The 23,154-nt window shown below is 34.7% G+C and overlaps 4 protein-coding genes across 5 annotated transcripts; 3 read left to right on the top strand and 1 right to left on the bottom strand.

Moving 5' to 3' along the window:
• Nucleotides 1–425: 425 nt before the first annotated feature.
• On the top strand, nucleotides 426–4,071 carry LOC141692466 (protein yippee-like). Its single transcript, XM_074497320.1, has 5 exons — nucleotides 426–848; nucleotides 1,817–1,860; nucleotides 3,160–3,268; nucleotides 3,357–3,412; nucleotides 3,660–4,071. The coding sequence occupies exons 1-5, from the start codon at nucleotides 753–755 to the stop codon at nucleotides 3,742–3,744; spliced, it is 390 nt and encodes a 129-aa protein (XP_074353421.1). The 5' UTR covers nucleotides 426–752; the 3' UTR covers nucleotides 3,745–4,071.
• Nucleotides 4,072–5,244: 1,173 nt separating this feature from the next.
• On the top strand, nucleotides 5,245–9,863 carry LOC141689991 (uncharacterized). 2 transcript variants are annotated; one of them, XM_074494551.1, is made up of 5 exons: nucleotides 5,245–5,582; nucleotides 6,034–6,145; nucleotides 6,508–6,622; nucleotides 7,615–8,817; nucleotides 9,390–9,863. In XM_074494551.1, exons 1-5 carry the CDS (start codon nucleotides 5,441–5,443, stop codon nucleotides 9,645–9,647), a joined length of 1,830 nt encoding a protein of 609 aa, XP_074350652.1. In that variant the 5' UTR covers nucleotides 5,245–5,440; the 3' UTR covers nucleotides 9,648–9,863. The 2 variants fall into 2 exon arrangements, with proteins under 2 accessions (XP_074350652.1, XP_074350653.1); XM_074494552.1 differs by having other exon boundaries at nucleotides 5,443–5,582; nucleotides 6,489–6,622.
• Nucleotides 9,864–12,667: 2,804 nt separating this feature from the next.
• On the top strand, nucleotides 12,668–13,388 carry LOC141689038 (pleckstrin homology domain-containing protein 1). Its single transcript, XM_074493199.1, has one exon. It carries the CDS (start codon nucleotides 12,808–12,810, stop codon nucleotides 13,264–13,266), a length of 459 nt encoding a protein of 152 aa, XP_074349300.1. The 5' UTR covers nucleotides 12,668–12,807; the 3' UTR covers nucleotides 13,267–13,388.
• A 2,184-nt stretch (nucleotides 13,389–15,572) lies between these two features.
• Nucleotides 15,573–21,400, bottom strand: LOC141693529 (anthranilate synthase alpha subunit 1, chloroplastic). The gene is made up of 11 exons (XM_074498667.1): nucleotides 21,146–21,400; nucleotides 20,376–20,560; nucleotides 20,066–20,255; nucleotides 19,140–19,291; nucleotides 18,483–18,598; nucleotides 18,149–18,395; nucleotides 18,013–18,069; nucleotides 17,689–17,841; nucleotides 17,167–17,247; nucleotides 16,401–16,487; nucleotides 15,573–16,083 (listed from the first exon to the last, which is right to left on the bottom strand). The coding sequence occupies exons 1-11, from the start codon at nucleotides 21,303–21,305 to the stop codon at nucleotides 15,763–15,765; spliced, it is 1,749 nt and encodes a 582-aa protein (XP_074354768.1). The 5' UTR covers nucleotides 21,306–21,400; the 3' UTR covers nucleotides 15,573–15,762.
• Nucleotides 21,401–23,154: the final 1,754 nt, after the last annotated feature.

The following is a 23,154-nucleotide window of genomic DNA, read 5'->3' as shown; positions in this document are numbered from 1 at the left end:
ATGATGACGGATTTGTTTGAACTTTACTTCATAAAATGATTGATTTTGTAAGATTGTTCAATATATATTATGGTTTTGGAAATCCTGTTATAATTTATGAAATTTTGAAGGATCGTGTTTATATCCTAAAAAATTTTCATCAACTCTACGACATTTTATTTAAAATACACGTAAAATCAAAATCAGATATAATTTATTAAAATTCATAAATTATATATAATATATTAAGATCTCAATTCAAAATACCCCTTAAAAAATTCGGCAAACATAAATTAGATACAAGAAGTGGGAAATTAACAGAAATACCAGATTTATTGTCAGCAGTCAAGTTTGTAGAAGTAGTTCACCATCTAACTTCAAAGTTCAAAGTTCAAAGTTCGAAGATTCATCATATATCTATCTATTTACTATTTTATTTACTACCATATTTTACAGTGCACAAGACATCCCCACTGTCTTTCTGTTTATCTCTTGTGATTGCACTTCTCTTATTTCTTCTCACCATTATTTATCCTTTACTTCACGTTCCTTCCGATCAATCTTTATCCATCCACTTCTCTCTCTTTTTTATTAATTTTTTTTACCCATATTTTCTATCTGTTATTTACAAAAATTAAACTATTCAATACAAAAATTATACTATTTTCTATTACACAGTCATATATTCATTGTCTTCTTCTTAGTTTAGTCTGCAGTTGAAGAAAAGTAGGTGACTTTTATTCCTAAAGGTAGAGATAGAGAGACAGAGAGAGATGGGTAGGTTGTTTTTGGTGAGTCTTGAAGGAAAGATCTATAGTTGCAAGCACTGCCAGACTCATCTTGCTCTATGTGATAGCATAGTTTCCAAGGTACTTTCTTTTATTCATTCTTGATCATTTTGTTTTCTGGGTTTTTTTTTTGTTCATTAATCTTATATGTAATTCAGTTATTGTGCTCTTTTTAGTTTGTGGAGTTTTGATTATCTGTTCTTGTTTTCTATAGTCTGATGATTTTTGTGATTCTGTATGATTGTCTGTTGAGGACTTTTTAGTGTGGTTAGACTGAATGATTGAGTATATATTAAGATGGTTATCCATAATAGCATCAAGAGTATTCGTGTTTGTCGGTTTAGAAAGGTTAACTACATTTTATTCTAGACGAGGAAGTTTGGTTTTTGGAATTGGCAAGGACATTAGAATGTCATTTCTTTGTTGGATCATTGGTTGCCGTGGAATGTGATCTGCAAATTGTCAATGGTTGTTTTGGTAAAAAACTGTTCGTTGCAAGTTGGATGATTTTATTATTTTTATCTATAATTTTCAGGAAGCTGAAAAGCTGTGAATTTTTTCCAATGCCGTTATGTGGTCTAGTAGCTTATTTTCACCTTCTAAATGTTTGGATAAATACAGATTTGATGTACATTCTTGATCATATAGAAAACCCTGATCTGTAGATTTAAAAGAATTATAAACTATAAGGGTGCGTGACGTAAAGTATGTACCTAGACCCTTAAGCCTGGCTTTTCATATTGGTATATCCAGACATTTTTTATTCTCACAATCAATTTTGAACCTTATAATCAATCAGAGAGGCGGCTTCTCTTTCAAGAGCTTCTTTGAGGCGGCTTCCCAGAAAAGACCAAATATTTTCCAATTACTGGAAGTATTCGCCACTAGTTCATAAGTTGGCATTTATATATTGACATAATTTTCCGATAGCTTTTGTCCTCTGTTTTATACCTAGCTTTTGTTTTCTGTTCTTCCCTTTTAATTTTCCAACAATAAGATTGCAAAGAAGTAATTTGCTGATAGTCTTCCCTTCTGTTTTTTTTATCCAGTCATTTCACTGCAGGCATGGTAAAGCTTATCTCTTCAGCAAGGTGTAAGTTTTTCTACATATTGGGCATGGCTTACACCTTGATACATTTTTTTGTTTTCTTAAAGCGCTTCTAGCAGGCTCCTATGGAACTTTGAAATGCATTTCTGCTATTCGAGAAATATGTATACCCTTTTATTGGCTTATTACTATAATCATTGTTTTTAATATATTTTCAAAATGTGAAGTTACTAGCATCTTTGTTCCAGTTCTCTATTTTTGTTTGAGGTCTTTTGTTTGCGGGTGAGCTGTATAACCTGAACTTAACCTTGAAACTGTTTATTGGAGATAGTATCAAGAATATATTGTTTTCTCCATTTAGTTACTGATATATAATGTAATTCTTCCATCTTCCTGTTTGAGGACCATTGGGCATCATTGAATAATAAAGAGAGAGATTGCTTGGTGCTTCAACTTTCTTGTGACCCTACAGATACCTGTTATCTTCTCCTTTATCGGGAAGTAGAGGAAAAGCTCTAGCTGACTTGGACAGAAAATAGGAGGAAATTTTGTCTTTCTAGCTTATCACTGAAGCAAGCTAGGATACATTTTACAGAAGAGAATATGAAAAAGCTCGATTGGACATCTGAAACAAATACTGATTATATCTGTCTGAGTTGTCTTACCAGTCAGCAGTTATTTTAACTACCCACGCATTAGGCTGTAGGTATCTAAAGTTTTCGGTTGCGATCCAATAAACTGTAATGAGTTTGACCCTTCTGAGTTTTAAAAGTTTCTTTGGTGCACGTGCCAATACATTTCTGATAAAACAAATGCTTACTTAGATGGTTCCCTTGTATTTCACTTGATTCATTGTGCATTGGAGAATGAATCTATCATCGGGGTGAAGTGTTTTAGATCATTGTAGTGCCTTCGTGCTAATTACTTTTAATGCTGTGAAGCATGGCAGAGAAAGGCCGCATTGCATACTGTTCACTTCTGTTTTGTTAAACTTAAATAGTACAAACATTTTGATAGAAGAAATACAATGTCTTTACTTGTTTGTAGTACATACATTATTTCACCTAAAGAATAATCTATGGCTTGAAATTCTGAATCCTATCTTAAGAGTTTTAACATTTGGATTATTTTTGTGGGTTGTTTCTTGAATTTTCCCCTCTTAGAGTTGACCATGTCTCTTACTATCATGTCCTGCATCTCTTGCTTTCTGAATAGATACAGGGGGAGAACCTAGTATAAATTGTAATTCTAGTTTCTGTATGAAATACTTAATCCTTTATCAAACTAGTATATTCCAAAATGCATGCTTCTACATGCTATAAATTTCCGCCTATATTTTAACAGAGTGAACGTCACTCTTGGGCCGAAGGAAGATAGGATGATGATGACCGGATTGCACACTGTTGCTGACATCTTCTGTGTGAAATGTGGGTCGATTGTTGGCTGGACATATGTAAGATGAAGATGCAACTTCCAAGTTTATAGAACATTTGTTTCCACTTTGGCATACATAGCCTAACTTAATGTAACCTATCTTTCAGGAGACTGCCAAGGAGAAGAGCCAGAAATACAAGGAAGGGAAATCGGTCCTAGAGAGGTACATAATTATTAGTTTGAAGTTTGAACTTGGTTTGAACTGCTTAAAATATAGGTTCCCTTTGTATAATGGGATTTTAACCCGATTAATAGGAATGGTAATGAGATTGCACTACAAAAATGTTTTAGAATCTTATTTCCATTCCCATTAACCAGGTTGAAATCCCATGATCCAAACATACATAGTTTATTTAGCTTGCTGTCAGTCTACTTGCACTTATCTATCACACGGGGTTTTGTTACTGCAGGTTTAAGATTTCAGGCCCTGATGGAACTAATTATTGGGTCAACCATGAAGCTCATGTCAGTGGAAGTGACCCTGAAGATGTTTAATATGACGTCTAATTTCAAATTGTACATTCTTTACTCCCCTCATTGATTCTCAACAAGGTGATTTCCGCTATTGGGGATTGCTGCTGTTTCCCTTTTGTCATTATTTCAAGTCTTCATTGTTCATAGTTCTCTAAAATACCGGAACACTTGTAGTCTTTCCAGACATTTGTTGCAATTCCATCAAACATTATTCCAGTTCTTAGTTGTCCATATTAATTGTAAGACTGGAACTCCTCTGATCTGTTCAGACGATTATGCAATATCAAATATTGGTTATTTTCATTAGTAAGAATTAAGAATGTACAGTTCCATGCTTTCAAGTTTCAACATTCTGCATTCCATTTTTTTTATTAACTATTTGGGTTAAGTGTATTTCAAAAAATGCTATAGGTGACGGAACATCTACCAATTGGCAATTGTTGTATCTGAAATTTATGTGGCAACAAGCCGTGTATAATAAATTTTTACCGTTTAGTATAAAATTTTATATATTCTACTGTAATGTTGGGATTTGGTAATTACTGTGGAAGCCTTCAGTTGTTCTCCTCTAAATTTTTAACTCCATTCAAGTTTTGCATAGCTGTCTGAAGATAGCCTTTCAATGTCATTAGCTGTGATACATTATGTAAGAACTCAGAAAGTAGTAATATCATGTGAAGAACATGAACTTCACATTCTGCACTCAAGTGGGAGTCATAAGCAACTATGGTCAACAGAATTTTAATGGTATACATTAATTTAGCACCTTACAAGTATTACATGCAATCTGGACTCAGCGCCAACCAAGAAATAATGATCAGGGGACCCTGGGGCTTGAAGTTAGTAAATTATTAATTTTATTTATGATAAATTCTATCTCTAACCAAATATATTCCGTCATCGTATTTTTTCTTATTCAGTTCGGGTCACTTCAAACTTCATTTATTTTTTAAAAATTATTTTTTTGTCAATTTATCTTTGATTATGATTAAACGAGAACCAAAACACAATGTTTACTTTTATTCAAAATCTACTAATTTCCTTGGTCTCATTTTTTTTTTAAAACAGAAAATACAGCAATATATGAAGTACAAAATCAGCAAAACAGAAAACGAAAGAAAACAATACAAAAATGTATACATTTCGGTTTCGACAACAAGATAACGTAACTTTTAAGTGAGAGTAACATCAAAAAAGCTGTTAGTTGCATTATTATCTTCATCCCCCCACCTATCATCTCTCTAAAATAATTAATTCCAAATTTTAAAATATTTAATTTGATATATTCTTCAAAAATCAAAATCTCCGCTTATTATCACGCTGTTCCCTCCGTTTTTCACTTCCTACATTTTCTTTTCCGCTTTTTAAATATCACTCATTTAATTACTAAAATTTGAGGGTTCGAATAATATTTACTTAAATATTAAATTTCATTATTATAACTTACTGATTTACTATACATTCTATATTCAAGTATTTGTATAATTTTATTTCTGTTGTTATTTTTACCTATATTTAGATAATCACGAATTATACGTACAAGTAATGTGCAAGTATATATAATGAAAATGTGGGTTCTTTTTGTGTTGATTTGAGCTGTAATTCAGATCCAAATGTGAATAATTGGCGTTGTATTATCAATTTTTAGATGCGAATCTAAAAGCTAGGGTTTGATTTAGTATATCAATTTGGGGATAAAATTAGGGTTCTGAAAAAGATGAATTTTAGGGTTCCGGAAATGCCAATGAGGATGATTGATAAAGAAGATGAGCTTGCTTTGTTTCTCGACATGAGGAAAATTGAGAAAGAACGTGACTCAGTCTTCTTGCATAACTCGGACGAGTTTCATGCTTCACTCGGTATGATCTTGCTTTTCTTGAATTTTTTTTGGTAAAGTTTGGATCTTGATAGTGTTTTTAGCTTTAATCAGGCTTTCTTTTATGTAAAGTTTGGATCTTTATAGGGTTTAAGCATTAATTTGCCTTTTTATTTGGTAAAGTTTGGACCTTTATAGGTTTTAGCATGTCTGTATGTGTGTGTGGGTGTGTGGGTGTGTGTGTGTGAGAGAGAGAGAGAGAGAGAGAGAGAGATTTGATGGGTGTTTATTATTATTTCTTGATTGGCTAGTGAATCTAATTTGGATTTATGTGATATTTATTGTGTTTTTTATTGATGCTGATCTATGTTGTACTTTTGTGGGGGGATTATATTAAAATGTTGAGGGAATAATGATATTTGGCATATATGGATTTATGGGTTATTTATTGATTTATGGTGGTGAGGTGTTGGATTGAAGTTTATATCGTGCAGGAACAACGGGGAGTTCTCCTATAAATGATATTGCAGCGAGTCTAGCACCTGCACTGAAGACTGCGTCTGATGAGTTTTTGAACTCGGAGGGTGATAAGAATGATTATGAATGGTAATTCTGGTAGAAATTGTTTACTCTGCGTGTTTCTTTTGATGTTGGTTAGTGGCAGTCTAGTGAGCTTTGAGTGGAATCCTAACTTCGGTCTTGGTAATATGCATTCATTCCTGGACATATTTTTTCCGCTAATGGTTTATCTTCTACCCTCTTTGCCATTTGCACGTATTGTCTTCAAGTAGTCGGTAGTAATTTCTCCATCTAGCTTGATAGCAAATCTATTATTACTCCTTTATTTTATATTTAATTTGTTTTTTATGTGGGATAAGTTGGTGTGGAGTTTGTAGAGATAATGTTATCTTATACAGTAGTGGATAGTTCTAAGATGGGTAATTTACAGGACTCTCTTGTGTCTTCAGGCTACTATCCCCTCCTGGAACTCCTCTATTTCCTTCACTGGAGATGGAATCACAAAATTCTGTTACGAGTCAGACTGTAACTCCTGAAGCTCATCCAACTGCATCGAAATCTAGAGTAAGAGCACAATTGTAATGCTTTCTTAATTTTTTTATATTTAGAAACAAAGAAGAATTAGTCCAAATAATACTAAAAAAGGGAAGAAGAATCAGTCCAAAGAACATGTGGCTTATGTATTTATTAGATAGGCTTAAGTAGATAGGTAATAGTTGTATTCTTATTATCTACATGGAACATTTGTTCTTCTATGGAACACCTAAAAATATGTCTAATGCAAGTCCAAAAAAGAATGGAGTCAATTGTCATTCAGCTGAGTCCAGTTTTCAAGAAATCGCACTCTCATTTGCCATGTAGATAAGCAGAACAGAGTTTTAGATTTCCATCTTTAAACAAATGGATGATAATTTCTGTATTACTCTTTTAATTATAGTATAGTATAGAATTCACCTGAAACTCAAAACTGAATTTTGGTTTGTAACATGCACTACTGCACCCCGGCTTTGCAGACTTTAATATATATTTTTACATGTACTTCTCACTGGAAACAACCATATCTAGCCCTGTTCGCTGGTTTCCTCTTAGAAGTAAATACTACTCAGCATAAGCCCCTCCTATGTTTAATTTGCACTAAATTGAATCAACATTAACAAGGTTGATGAGGTGACATCGATTCTCTATTCAGTTGTGAGGAGATGAACTTTGCATCAAGTTATTTTTAAGTATGCTTGCATCTTCTTTTCTTTCTAGAAAATCTCTCTCTGTGTTTCTAAACTAAAAATGTATGATGATTTATATTTGTACATCTTTGCTTGATGCTACATGTTTATGTTCTTGCCATACCTCCTTAATGTAAAAAATAGTCATGAGCTCTCATACACAATAATCTCTTCTCTGTAAGTCATACACAATAATCTCTTCTCTGTATGGCTTAGTACTTAAATGATCCAAGCTGCCTTTTTTTACTTAAACTCCAACCTATCTAAATTGTTATTTATAGAATTAGCAGATTCCTGAATTTCTGTTCTGTTCATTGTTTATTATGATTCTAGGTAGCAAACGTCCAACTGGAGTCTACTGCAAAAAACTTAGCATCTAGACAGTCTGCTTCATCTCCTGGGTTGAATATGTCTAGCGGAGGAGGTAGGGGCCCCTCTTTGTCTGGGGGTCTAGGGCCAAGATCAGCTACACCAACTCAACGCCCTACTCTGAACTCAGTATCTAAACCGGTTTCGAGCTCAGCCCCTAAGCCCTCATCTGCTGCTACATCTAAACCCTTGGTTGGTAATACATCTAAGCCTTCTAGGACTTCAACACCCACCTCTTGTGCCACTCTAACCTCAACTAATCCCACAGTTCCTGCAAGATCTTCAACACCATCAAGGTCCACTGCAAGATCTTCAACACCCACGCCCAGGTTCACTGCAAGATCTTCAACACCAGCCAGGTCTACTGCAAGATCCTCAACTGCAGCTAGCTCTACTGCAAGATCTTCAACGCCTACGCCTAGTTCTACTACAAGAACTTCAACACCGGCTAGTTCTACCGCAAGATCTTCAACCCCTACAGCTAGGCCAACTGCAAGATCTTCAACGCTACCAGCCAAAACCTCTTCAGTACCTGCATCCAAGCCAACGTCCAGGGCAACAACGCCAATTCGCCGACCAACCACCCTATCAACTGCATTAGATTCATCCTCTCCTCCAGTTAAGTCTCCTTCTTTGTTCCCCAAGGTTGCTACTGCTACTTCTAGAAATACAGTGCCTCCACGTGTTAGTTCTCCGATAGTAAAACCCAGACCATGGAAACCTTCAGAGATGCCTGGTTTCTCTCTAGACGCACCACCAAATTTACGAACCTCACTTTCTGAGAGGCCCGTCTCAGCTACTAGGGGTAAGCCTGGATCACAAGTTATTCGATCTTCATCAGTCGAGCCTGCTCCTAATGGAAGGATTAGACGTCAGTCATGTTCTCCCTCGAGAGGAAGACCTCCAAATGGTGTAAATGTCAACAGCAGAAGCTCCGTTCCTGCACTGAATCGTGCATATGCTAATGCTAATGATAATGTGAGCCCTGTCATGTACGGAACAAAGATGGTTGAAAGGGTGATGAATATGCGGAAACTGGCGCCACCGAGACAGGATGACAAACATTCCCCGCACAGTAACTTATCTGGAAAGTCCTCATCCCCCGACAGCTCCGGCTTCGGACGATCTCTCTCTAAGAAATCCTTGGACATGGCTATGAGGCATATGGTAAATATTTTACCTCGCAATATACTGTGTTAGGCAATATAATATAGTCCCTACGTTCCAAAATAAGTCTCGCTTTGACTTTTTTGCATGTATTATAGGCTGTACAAAGAGCTAATTCCCTTTTTCAATTTTTTTTTGTTAAATTAAAACTTGGCCATAAAATTTGTATTCACAAAAAGAAAATTATTATTTTTTATTGAAAGTGGCTTTTTTTCTTAACGTGGCAATGCTTTAAAATATGTGAAAAAAGTCAAAGCGACACTTATTTTGGAACTGAGGGAGTAGAGTTTTACTACCAAATAAGTTATCTTATGAACTAAAATACTACTTCAGTACTTCTAGACAATTTGAACTCAAGGTGTCAAACGTAGGTGAACCTGGGTTTTAGTTTGGTGAATTTGTTGTAGGATTAGGTCAGTTAACGCTAATTTACACCTTACCTTTAGAAAATATCACTTAAAATTGATAAACCTTCGATAATTTTGTTTGCTGGTTTATTTGTGACAGTTTGTGTTTCTCTCTAACCCCCTTGTAAATATTTGGCTAAGTTTCTTGATTATCTTTGGGATCAGGATATAAGACGAAGTATTCCAGGAAATCTAAGGCCGTTGATGAAAAATATTCCTGCATCGTCCATGTATAGTGTGAGATCAGGGCCTGCACCAAGAAGCAGGATAGTTGGAGTTCAAGACTCACCTGTTGCAACAAGCAGTAACGCTAGCTCAGAAGTAAGTGTTAATAACAATGCTATATGTTTGGACAGATGTGAAATAGAGGATGACATTAATAGTGAAAGTGGGGTTCCCCCTGCCAGTGTGCTGGGCAGGTGATATTTGGTGCTTGTCCTCTATAATTATATATATATAGCAGTTCTCTAATACAACTTGTTATTGTTATAGTTTACTTCTGGCAGTTAGAGTGGAAGAGGTATTGATCACTGCAGTGAGTTGACAGGATTTGTGTGCTTACAAAATTATGTAGAGTGAGATGGAGTAATCTGGTGTATCATGTTTCACATTTGTTTTATAAAAGTACTTGCCACGTCCCATCTTTCTTGCTCGGTAGGGCACTTGTCTGCAGTTTATTTGAATACAGAAATTAGGATTCCTGTTTTCACATCACTTTTTATTTGTATAAAGTGAACATATATCTTAATAAGGAGCTGCCCTCTCTTCACAAACAAACCTAGGTTTAAGATAAGCCCAGCCTTGCTCTAAAGCTTGTATATAGAGACCAAGTTGGAACAGGATCATTTGTCTGCCAAATTTAGGTATAGTTTGAAGAGGTTTAAACTTACCAAATTACATTTAATTGCTCGATTTCCTAAGCTCGAAAACGTGGTTTGATGTACAAGTGATGTGTCTGGAGGATAGTTTTGGTGAAATTTTAGTTTAATATTTATTTTACAAATGGCAACGTCATGGTTTAGGAATTTGTGTTGGAACTATATGGACATCGGAAATTGGGAGTCATCGATCAACACAAATTAAGATATGTTTTTCTTCAAATCATTCTGTAAAAGAGGTCGAGTTGAATAGCGAGACATGTGAGAAGTTGAAGTTTTTATTTCCAGTTGAAAGGTGAGGCAATTCCACAATTATATTCTTAACTGCAGCCTACAGTGTGTTGCAGTTAAGTCAATATAGTGACTTTTAGCAACCTTAAATGTGAGGCAGTGACCAGTCCTTGCTTTATCTTATACGGAGTGATCTCTTATCTACTTCCCTATTATGTTCATTCTTCATTTGTCTGCTTGTAGCCATGCAGCATGTGTACAGCAACTAGAAGGCTTGCTTTGTTTCACTTCAAGCAAACCTAATGCATAGATCATTTGGATATTTTGCACATAATTTTATCCCGATACCTTGATGGATGAAAACATTGGACTGTAACATAAGTCCTGATTGTCAATTATCGCAAGAGGGTTTGCAGAAATAGAATTAGGGTTGGATTGACAAGAAGTTGGTAGTTGCTTGCTTTAATGTTATTGTCGCTAGTATTAATATGACTTGCTCTGATCTTCCTCTCACCCGGAACCCCAGAAATGCAAAGCCAGCAAGATTTTGTTACTCTGTATTGTTATGATGACTGATATTAAATTATCCCTATTCTGGAAACATTAAACTGCACATTGAACGTGAATGAAAGATAAGCCGGGATCTTATAGACCTAGACTGAGTTTCTCTTATTAGTAGTCATTTCAAGCTATCAGGGGGGGGGGGGTAACATGTGATATATAAGCCGGATTAATTTTGACCTTGACTGGTTTGGTTCCAAGTTGAGGGAGAGATTGTCGTTGGAAGGCTTTTCCAGCTCTATTGGCTTCATTGATTTTTTTGGCATCGGAAATCCCTCGGTGAAATTTAGCGTGGTATGCAACTAGTAACTCATCTTAACTTCTTGCACTACCTTTGTTCAATTATTTTGCAGCTCTCAGATCTTGTGTTGTTGGATCACTGTTTTAGCCATGCCAGAAGTTATGATATTTTGTTTCTTTTACTTTTTTACTGGAACTAGGATCTTCTTCCAAACTCGAATACCTTTGGGTTGAACTAATTTCAACCCAACACGGTTCTGTTCCAAATTGATGACATTGCTTACCTTGTTAGTCTACCATATCTCTTACACCAAGTATTCTGACCAATCTGTACATAGCATAGTTTTAGCTTGTAGACCTTTGCAACCACCTAGTGCCCATATCTTTGTTTCTCTTATGGAATACTAATTTACAGGGTGTATGTAGCATGCGTTTCATGTTGCCAAGTCTCAAACTTGCAAGTAACATTACCAATAAACATTTTGTTACTTCAATAGAGCTTGCAATTCCCGAGAAATAAATTGAGCATTTTACATTTAAATAATTTTTTTCCGGGAATAAATTAACTTCCGCAAAAAATTAGTAAAAAACACAACATTTTTTTCCCGGAAATAAATTAACTTGTGCAAAAAATAATGCCATTTTTTATATTTTTTACTACATGGCACTGTACATAGTAACCCTATGTATAACGAAATAATACTTAAAATTAACATTATCTATTTATTTTCAATCCGTCACAAAAAATCAATTTAAAATGAAATGATAGGATATTTGACACGTTTTAATAATTTATTGACATATTTCTATTTCATTATCAAATTTTTTCCAAAATACACATCTTATAGTTGAGCATTTGGAGAATATTTTGAAAATGTTGTCGGGTTGTTTCCCTTGGTTGCTAAGATATTTGGGGCATTTTCTAAAAATAAACAAATACATATACCACATTTTGTTTTACACTTTCACAATTAGGGGTGAGTATCGGGTGAAATGGGCGGGTTTAGAGCTCATAACCATCCAAACCAAATTTAGCGGTTTTACATTTTACTTAACCATTACCATAACCATAACCGTTACTGATATAACCAAACCACCCAAACTATAACGGTTCGGGTTGGGCGGTTTCTGTTTAAACCGTTAAGAAAAATATGTGCATATATTTACTAGGTAAAAAATTTAATAAGTTAATAAATTATCAACTAAACAAATTCATTATGTAATAATTTGGATCGTTTAACTTCAATATGTAACATTCAAGTGCACTTTAACATAACATGGATTCAACTACTTATAAATATTAATAATTTATCTAATATATGTATCCTTAAAATATATAAATAAAATAATTTAATAGATTCGGGTGGTTTGGATATAACGGGCGGTATAAAAGACAAATCCAAACCAAACCGTTATTTTTCGGGTTTTGGAAAAATGAAACCATAACTGATTCAAACCGTTACAAAACCATTAAATTTCGGTTTGGGCGGTTTGAAACGGTTGGTTTGGACGGTTATGAATTTTTTTGCTCACCCCTATTCACAATATACAACATTCGATCGGGAACACAACACAACATCTACTTTCCCAATCCCAACACACACACACACACACACACTAATTGTCCTCATCTCCCCGATCTATACACGCACCTCTACACACAACACATCACCATGGCAGCAGCAAGTCTATGGCGAGCCGTGACAGGCGCATCACCCCCGCCATCAGACTACTCAAACATCGAGTTCTGGTCAACGCCAGAACGCACCGGCTGGTTGACCAAACAAGGCGAGTACATCAAGACATGGCGCCGTCGTTGGTTTGTCTTAAAACAAGGTAAACTCTTCTGGTTCAAAGAATCTAATATAACTAGGTACTCTATTCCACGTGGCGTTGTCCCTGTCGCCACTTGTCTAACTGTCAAAGGAGCTGAAGATGTTTTACATAAACAATTTGCGTTTGAATTGTCCACCAGAGAAGACACTATGTATTTTATTGCTGATTCCGAGAAAGAGAAGGAGGACTGGATTAATTCTATCGGGAGATCGATTGTTCAGCATTCGATGTCCGTTACGGATAATGAGGTTGTTGATTATGATAATAATGATCGTAATAATACAAATGTCAAATAGTTTTTTTTTTTTTGGGTTGTTATGTATTCGTTGCTATGATGGAATTGTTGTTATGATGGAATTTATTATGCGGATTGTTGGAATTTTTATAGTTAATGCAATGAGTTTCGGTGATTGTGTTATTTTTTGTGTATTGTTTTATTTGTTTTGTTGTTAGATGTTGATGGTTTGAAATTCAAATGGTAATTTTTCGGGATAATTTGTGATCGAGGATAGTAGCCTAGTTCATATTTAAAACAGCTTGAACGGAAATATTATTTGGAGATGTAGGACACTGTGTTTCAGATTCTATCAATCACTTGAAAACCATAACTACCCGGTCCATACCTTCTGCTCATTTTTCTTATGTACATGCCTTTTGATAGATAGATTTGTGCTTTAAACTGTGGTTTCATATTTATGTGTTTTAAAGCTTGTAGAGCTCTTCTCAAGTGTCAATAGATTTGATTTGTAAACATAATGTTCAGGAAGAACTTTGATTTAAATGCAAGTGTATCTTTGTAATAATTGTAGAATCTGTTAAAAAAAATCATTTTTTACTGAAAGCCTCTGTTTACCCAAACCTTATCCCCCCTCCCCACTATGCAGTGCTGTTTTGAGGCTTCTGGAAAACGATTTTAAATGATATTTTTACGGGCTTCCATTTTTTATACAAAAATTGGATCTCTATAGAAACATCGGGACACAATGCTACTATGGTCTGCATACATCTTGTTATTTAGCTTATGCTCTTTATCATGAGTTGCAGTAGGTTTGGGTACATCTTGTTTTTAGTATAATAATTGTGAGTTGAGAATTTTAGGTCTGTTGGTTTTTTTTTTCAAGTTTTCAATAGTTTCAGATTGGGAGATCTTTTCCGAAAACTTTAAGGCTGGAGATTGTTTAGAAAGGAAAATAAGATTACAAGTTCAGGTTTACTGCTGGCTGCTCTGTTTATGAGTTAAAGCCATACTGCTGCCATTATCTTGGCTGGATGAGTTAGCTCGGTCGCCTTCATTAATGGGCAAATAACATCATTGTCTTATTGAGTACTGTTATTGCAGCTCTTGACCAGCTTATCAATCTGTCTTGGTATATGGTTTATGATAATGATTTGGTGAGAGCATTTGCTTACTCTGGTCCATGTCCAAGTCACCATAACTTGCAAAATTAACCTAACACATGATCATAGTTTTGGGGAAGAAAATAAGTAGAAACAGGATGCTAAACAGATTTTGAACAATACATCATTTAGCATCCTCCTCTGAGGTAAGATGCTCATGTTTCCACACAGAAATATCAATCTAAAATGAAAGGAAAATGCCAGAGCTCTGTGTTTCTCCCTCTAAAGTCTAAATCCATGGCGTTTCAAGTAGGATGTCTTATGGTATTTTGCAGGTAGGCAACGCTCTCCTGGCTCTTGTTAGCATCATGTAAGGGTGTAATCGAGCTCGATTAAAATAGTTCGGGCTCGAGCTCGACCGAGTCTTTAATTTCAAGTTCGAAGCTCGGCTCGTAAAAGGTTTGGTAGACTCGGGTTCGGCTCGAAAACTCGAATTAATTCACTAAATATTAACAAAAAATTGAAATATGATCGGTTTGACTCGAGTTGGGCTCGAGTTTGACTTGATAAAAATAAGTAATATATAAAAAATATTAAATATTTACAGAAACATATATTTATAATAAAAAAGTTAAAAATAATAGAGGTTTGATAAGGCTCACGAGCCTTACGAACCGAATAATTTGAAGCTCGAGCTCGGCTCGGTTAAAAATGAGAAAAGCTCGAGCTCGAGCTCGGCTCGATTATTTTTTAGCCGAATTCGATTTTTTTACGAGTCAAGCTCGAATAGCTCACGAACAGTTTGATTCGTTTACACCAATATACAAGAACTTTCTGTTGTATCGGGTTTCCGTTCGGGAAAAGGTCCTGAGACCTAGTGCAGTTCCCATATCACTGGAAAAGGATACAATCCCAAATCCACCACTGTCAGGCCTCCTGGTCTTCTTTTTTTTTGCTAAATGAATATGACTATAATATACAACTGCTTAAGCCAATAATAACCAGCTCAAACTGAAATACAGCCTACAGACTCGAACCTCAACAGCATAACCGAGCAAAACAGTAGTGCAGCGCCACAAACTAACAAAGCAAACTATTAACCCCTTTCTCTTTGTAACAAGATGACCGGAGATCCAACCCCCAGTAGTACAGGTGAGTTTCAATCTGACGGGCTTTTATCAAAAACATTTAACTACTAAATGCAACTTGCAGTCAGAAGGAAAGCCTTTGCAGATTTACCACAAAACTAAATAAAACTGAACACTGGAAATGAAATTAAAATAATAATATAACATGAAAATGAAAGCAACATTTTTTTGATGTATACTTCCAGTAACATCCTCCTGAGGTCTTAAGATTGACAATACACTTGATTTCTACATGTTACAAAAGTTGAGCAGAAAACCTTTATGTTTCTCCTGTTTAATCTAAATCTGTCGCCATGTTAAACATCATTAACTCAAAAAAGCTGACTCTGCCAAGTCGATAGCACGAGCAAGACCAGCAGTTTTGTTTTCACATTCTTGCTGTTCATCATCTGGACTGCTGTCTGCTACTATCCCAGCGCCGGCTTGAAGGTAGGCAACCCATTCCTGGCGCTTGTTAGCATCCTTGTATGAGTACATTGTGTCGTATCGCGTTCCTGTTGGGAACACAATGGTTCTGAGAGCTAATGCAATTTCCATATCACCGGAGTACGATATGCCTCCAAACCCGCCGCTGTAAGGTCCCCGTCTCGTTACTTCAAATTGATCAATCAATTCCATTGCCTTGACCTATTTTCAAAGGATTGCGACCACATACTAAAATTATACTAGAAATCCGACTATTAAATTGATAAAAAGATGAAACCATATGGAGTCATATGTCTACTACTAATGATCCAAAATTGACATGTGCAAAATACTCCAGATATTAGGGTTGTTCATAAATTTATTCTATTGGCCCAAGTGAAAAAACTTAACTTGGTAAAATCAAGCAAAACAAACTTGTGTTCTTGACCATATAAAATCAAAGGATTCCAGTATCAAGTTACTTGGATGTTGAATAATATAAACAAGTGAAAAAGATGTAAAAGAGAACAAGATATAACCTTTGGTGCTCCACTAACAGTTCCAACAGGTAATGCAGCACGAAGGGCATCCCATGAACTTAAATGGTCAAGCAGCTCTCCAGTAACCTGTGTACGTATAAGAAATACAACAAAGATTTCACCAAGATACCCAGATATACTGCTTTTCCTACCTTCCAGGCATTATAAGCATTAAGTTATAAGTACCTTACTGTCAGACATTAGAGTGTGTGAAACAATGGCCAAGGTTCTTTATAACAATAAACAAATCATAAGAATCCTTTGTTGACATTTTTATGCACCACTTCCAAACAAAAATCTATAGTTTTGCCAATCTTTTCCATTTGATAGGAAGTCTCCATATTTTATATTAGGAGCAAGTCCAAACTGTTTTAACAGATACAAAAAGAATATTTTGAGAGTGGAAGAGGGGGGAGGGATAGTTCTTGATCTATATGTTTCTACATCTGGTTCCAAGGTAATTGGGTGCAAAAATGTATCAACTTGGAGGTGCAGCAACCGACTCTCACACCATATGAGCTAAGTATTGGTGCCGACAAATTTGGTGATTTTTTTAAAAAAGGGTTGAATTATAATATATATATTATATAATATGTTTATCATGGCTATTTACTCTGTAAAACCACTTCTGGTAATGTAAAGCATCTTTGCAAATCTCTACGTAGTACATACTGATGATTCCATTGTTAAAAACTCAGGTGGACCAGTAGTGGCAAATTTCCCAAAAAGAAAAACCTCAATCCACTAAATGAATACTAGTGCTTACCGTGGAGCTGATGTGCATCACATGAGAGTAGCGTTCAATAGTCATCAACTTCTCGACGTTCACAGAACCGGATTTCGAGATCTACATCAAGAATTAATTTCAAATAAAAGGAGACACTGAAATTCACTGATTGATGATAAAGATTTATGACCGACATTCAGTATAAAAACTATCCCTAATGGTTAACACTCCTTAATTGTTGACGATACGTATTTAATAATATGCATAGATGCGGTCAAACTGTTCAAATGAGTTGTCACCATTATACAGATAGTCAGGTGTGAGTAAAAAGCTGACACAAAATGAGGCGCAATGCGCAACAGTTTTTTTTCAGACATGTTACCTAATACCTAATGCTTTATGCTAATTTTTTTTCAATCAAAGTTATAATCCTCATGATGGTAAGATATTAAAACCGAAAATCACGAAACAATTGGACAATGTCAGAAGTCTACAATATAGCCTAGAGGTGAAGTAACTAAAGTGTCCACTGTCCACAAAAATGATACATATAGGAGGTACCTTCCCAACATCATTACGTCCCAAATCAACCAGCATGATATGCTCTGCACATTGTTTTTCATCATTTAGTAGCTGCATTTCTTGCATCTCATCTTCCTCCGAGGTCTTCCCTCTTCTGATAGTCCCAGCCAGAGGACGATTAACAATCTTCTTCTGTCAAAAATTACAATGAGTGCCGCTTTAGAATATTTACATTATGCATCATGACTGGCATGAAAAAATGCATTATAATTACAGATTAATTCGTTTCTCTTATTATTAGTATTTTTTTCCCCTCTAAAGTAACAATCTTAGACAATTGTAGTATGGATTGACTTTGCATACCTTCTTTACACTTGTAAGTATTTCGGGGCTTGAAGAAACCAGAATACACCCTCTAGCCTGATAAGATACGATTTAAATAATTTTGTAGTACAAAAACGCAAAAAAACACCAGGATTGGTAGTTTTGAGTTACATACTTGCAGGTAAGTCATATATGGACTTGGATTTACAACTCTCAATGCCCTATAAACTTCAAATGGATCTGCAAATGTTCGGCGCTCAAAGCGTTGACTTAAAACAATCTGAAAGATATCCCCTGAAAGAATATGTTCTTTTGCCTGTACTACTGCATTCTTGTACTCTTCACTTGTCATGTTAGACTTTTTTGGGGAATCCCCAAATTGTTGAGTGCATAACTCGATGGAACCTGGAGATAGCCTTGGGCTAACAATTAAATCAGATACGGATGTATATTGAAAAGCCTTCTGTAATCCAATTTATGCAGTGCAAAAATCAAAGATGGCAACTTACACATCGATATCTTGTACTTTAGACACAAGTGCTTCCAAGCGATCCATCCCATCTTCAAAGGCTTTCTCAATAGATGGATAGCGATCAACCCGCACCCAGTGAATCACAAAAGCTTTCTGACAGTCAAGATGTCCAAACCACACTTACAAACTATAACAAAAATCGATAGAGAAAACAGTAACAATGTAACCAACATGATATGCCAAGGGAGAATAGCTGTGGAGACTTGGTGAAGGAGATTTGGCTGGTTCTATTGCATTTTTTAAGATTGAACAGGCTTTTGCTGAAGAGCACCTAATTCAAGGTTAATTGACCTACTGCAGTCTGGTAAAAATATATTTTCATACCAATAGCACTCTGTTTTCTAAAGGTCAGTGTTTAATATTTGTAGAATGTTGGAGAACAATTAGTTAAGTCGCCTATGTTTAGGAATTGAATATTTTCTTCTCTTACGTAGTGGTATGAATTACTGAAGGTTACTTTGACAAGAAACGAGGTTCTCAGTACAAAAAACAAATTAGGTATTTATGTTGAGGAGTGATCAATCAGTTTTGTGCTTAGTTCGAGTAGATCCTCCCTCTGGACGAATTAGGTAAAACAACTAGACTTGTATTACCCGTGTAAGAGCTCACCCATATTTTAATTGCCCAAGAGTACCTTCTCGACATGATCAAACACAATCACATCATCATAGAGTCCAAGATGAATGTCCGCAAGATTTCTGTCATCCAGTGGTGCTTTTGAGAATGGAATCTTCTTCTTCTCTGAGTAGCGAACTGTATCATACGAGAAATAACCAACCCACCCACCTGTTCAAGTGAATCAATAGAAGGACAGCGTTAGTAAACTATAAGATTTTGTTAACACGTCTAAAAATTACAAAGCAAAATTCTTCCCTGTAAACGTAAAACTTAAACAAGACGAAAATGTAAACACACTTGATGTGAGCTGGGCAACATACTAATCACTCAAATTGAGGTGTTCTATGTTGTCACAGTCTAGTTTACTTTTATACAACATATGTAACATCACAAAATAAATTGAGTTGTTTCAGTTGTACAGTAGTTATAGGAGGTCTCTCTATATAGAATCTTTTTGGTAAAATCTAGTGATGACGAAAGAAAATTTTATTTTTTCGTTGTAATCTTTTCCAGCACCTCAATTTATTTAACACTGTAACATAATGAAAGAATCTAATATTACACAAGCCCCATGTACCCACATTGCTGCATTCTACCTCATGGTAGACATTGAAGGATGAAAGTGAAAACAAAAGCCCTCTTACGAGAGAGATCTCAGTGAAGATTGCTTGAAGCTATTGAGACCCCAGTGTAGGAGATGAACAGCTCCATCACGTGAGACTGACAACCCCACCCAACTGGGTCACCTATGCAAGGTTACAGATTATACAGTTTTGTCACTTCCTTGCCAAGGTCAATTTAGTGCTTTTCAACAAATAATTATCCCATCCCATTAATAGGTACATCATAAATTGACTAACTAATTTTTTGGTTTTAGAACTAATGTAATAAGGCTAACTAATCACTAAATAGTTCAATTGAACTTCACCACAATCTTCTTACCGCAAAATGCATCCGGAAGTTCATCGAGAAGTTGTGGCTTCCAACCCTCGGAAATACTTCTTGGAATCTCCATAGGATCATCTACAATCTTCTCCGTCAATAGCCCTTCCTCATGATCCATTATAGTAACTCTGTTATCTTTAGCTACAACTTCCATTGTTGGCTGAGCACCAACAACGCTATAACGTCCCTAATAAAGCAAATTCAACAAGAAAGATAGACAAACTTATATTAAAAACAATAAGCTACTAAAAAACTATTTTGCAAATAATGCAATGAAAATTAACTAAGAGTCTTTGCGCTTTCTTACAACACTGGAGGTTCGAAGACCAGGCTGAACGGACTCAAAAAGAAAACTAGGAGCTTCACGATCATCTTCTTTCACCAAACAACGGTAAGCAAGAACCGGAGTCAAGTGATCAGCAAATATGCATCTGTGAAGTGGAACTAAATTCCCCATTCGTGAAGCTTCCTTAAATTTAACCTCATCCGCAACTAAGACACAAACGTAAATATCAATAATAGCAACTTAACAATGCAAAAGTAACCATAACAAAATACCTTGATTATTATTATCCATCAACTCAATCAACAAGAACATTGCAAAACTGATTCAGATATTATTTTCGCCTCAATTCTGAAAACTTTACTAATCAAATCAACAAAAATCATACATTAGAAATAATCATGTGCTACTTTTCCACTATATTTTTTATTTTTACTGATATGCTTATAACCTTAAAATTGATTATTGTCGTCCTCAACTTCGTTAGTTTTTTAAAATCATTGTAACATAATATAACATGCCCAGTAACGAATTACGGCTTACGGGTAAAATATCACAAATTTATTCTAGCTGCCAATTACGTGCAAAAAGTCGTAAATATTTACTTATATTTAGTTACAAAAAAAAGTGCAAAAACTCACGAATATTATGTCCAGTAAAAAAAATTATGCTTGTTACAAGATGAGTTAAATGCACCGATTATAACGAACTTTGGAAGTTGTAAAAAGTTATAAGCCAAACTTATAAGCGCACACATAATATACATAGGATAAGCGAATGGCGTAGAAAGAGACCTTGATACGGAGATTGAACAGCGCAGCATTGAGGAAAAACACGGAGGGAGAGTGAAGGATAACCAATGGAACATTTCCCGATTGAAAATGAGGTGGCCGGAAGTAGAGATTTGCGGTGAGTTACCGGCAAAAAGCGGGGAGAGATTGATAGGCCTTGCATTTTTATATCTGAGAGAGAGAGAGAGAGAGAGAGAGATGTACTTGTTTTTTCAGCTCGAGTATAAATAACAGTTGCTGGTGGTAGAGACTAGAGAGGGGTGAAGAGTTTAATTAGTTGGTCGGGTCAGATATTACATTTTCTTTTTTGATAATAAATTCCATATGCATATCCATATTCATATTCGATCTTCATATCATATTCTATCTATATTATTCTCTTATTTTCTCTTTTTGTTTCTTTTTTCAAAAATAAAATCTATATTTATATTATTTCTTCTTTTCAAATCATTATCTGTATTCTCTTTAATAAATATTTTTGAAAGTTCCTTTATTTATATAATAGACTCTTTTTAAATTTTTCTGTTAGACGGTAAATTGAATTGATCGCAATTTTAAAAAAATATCATATAAAAATTGTTCAAAAATTATATTAGTTGAAAATGTTACGGGACATAACGACTATCATGTTTTTAACATATTTTGGTTTATATTTTAAAAGAATAAGCAATTACTTGTATGTTGCAACATTTAAAAAATAATTGTTTAATATTGTATATAAATTAAATATTTGAAGATCGTTACAAGTCATAACAGACAATATATTATACTTTATCACATTATAAACGTTATGAACGTTACATGTTAATGTTGAGATTTTTTTATAAGCGTTACAATATGTAACGTTTGAGTTTGCCACAAACATTAGAACTGTTATATATGCAATCTCTAATTTGGTGTAAAATTTTGTTACGTTACATGTTATAACGTATAATTATAAAAAAAAGTTATTTTCACTGTGTATCTGTTTTGTTTCGCCTTAAAGCGAATTGGGTTGAGAACTTTAATAATATGCACTATGTATCCCTTCAATTTCTATTCTCTTACATATATACAAATTTTTGTAAGGTGAGTAATAATATTATTAAAATATCACTTGACTTGAATACTCACCCCTCCCACTCCGAAAATTCGTAGCTTATTTTCACAATTTTATGTTGTTAAACAAAAATTGAATGTTTAAACTATTATTCAGAAAAATAAAAAATAAAAAATAAGTTATAGATTTATATGTACCTTAATACGTGTGTCGAACCCTCCCTTCAAAATGTTAACAAATGAAAGGGACGGCGGGAGTATATAATACTATTATATAATAAATTTTATGTTCCGATTTTTTAAATAAGCGATTCTTTGTAAGTGTAACAAAAATGAAACAAACGCAAATGATTGCGTTCAAACCGTGGTTCGAACTGAACCAATATGTTATTCTATGGTCCAGTTTAATTTCGTCTTTGCATTTAACTGGTCCGATATGGTTTCGTATTTTAAAAAATCATTCTTACTGGTTTGCTTTGAAAAAAGCGAGAATCCAGAGTAAATCAATCCGTGGACACTCCTATTTCGGCATGCATTTTAAGATAAATAGAAAGTATAGTTTCATATTTTTTAAAAAAAATATTTTTCAAAATAAAAATAGAATGTTTAAACTTTTATTTTAAAAAATATTTTTTTAAAAAAAACTTAAGAAAACTATACTTTCTCTTCATCTTAAAATGTATGTCGGACACTCTCCCATAGACAATAACAATTGGATGGGACATGGAGTAATTTTTCTATTAATTATGTAATTTTTTTTTAACATTTTTTACATTTTATTTAAATATCTTATATGTATTATCTCAATTTTACTCCTAGTCAACCATTACTTAACCATCGAAATTGACGAAAAATTGGTCAAAAGTTGGTTATTGTAAGGGTATAGAAACTCGTTATGTCACTCACCTTTTAAATGGGCTTTAGAAATATCTTGCGAGAAAGGAGTAAACTACCACTCACTCTATCAACGGGGT

Source organism: Apium graveolens, chromosome 10 (assembly GCF_009905375.1).
Source record: "Apium graveolens cultivar Ventura chromosome 10, ASM990537v1, whole genome shotgun sequence".
NCBI lineage: Eukaryota > Viridiplantae > Streptophyta > Magnoliopsida > Apiales > Apiaceae > Apium > Apium graveolens.
The sequence above is the reverse complement of the archived record's forward strand: the minus strand, read 5'-3'. Positions and strand labels throughout refer to the sequence as shown.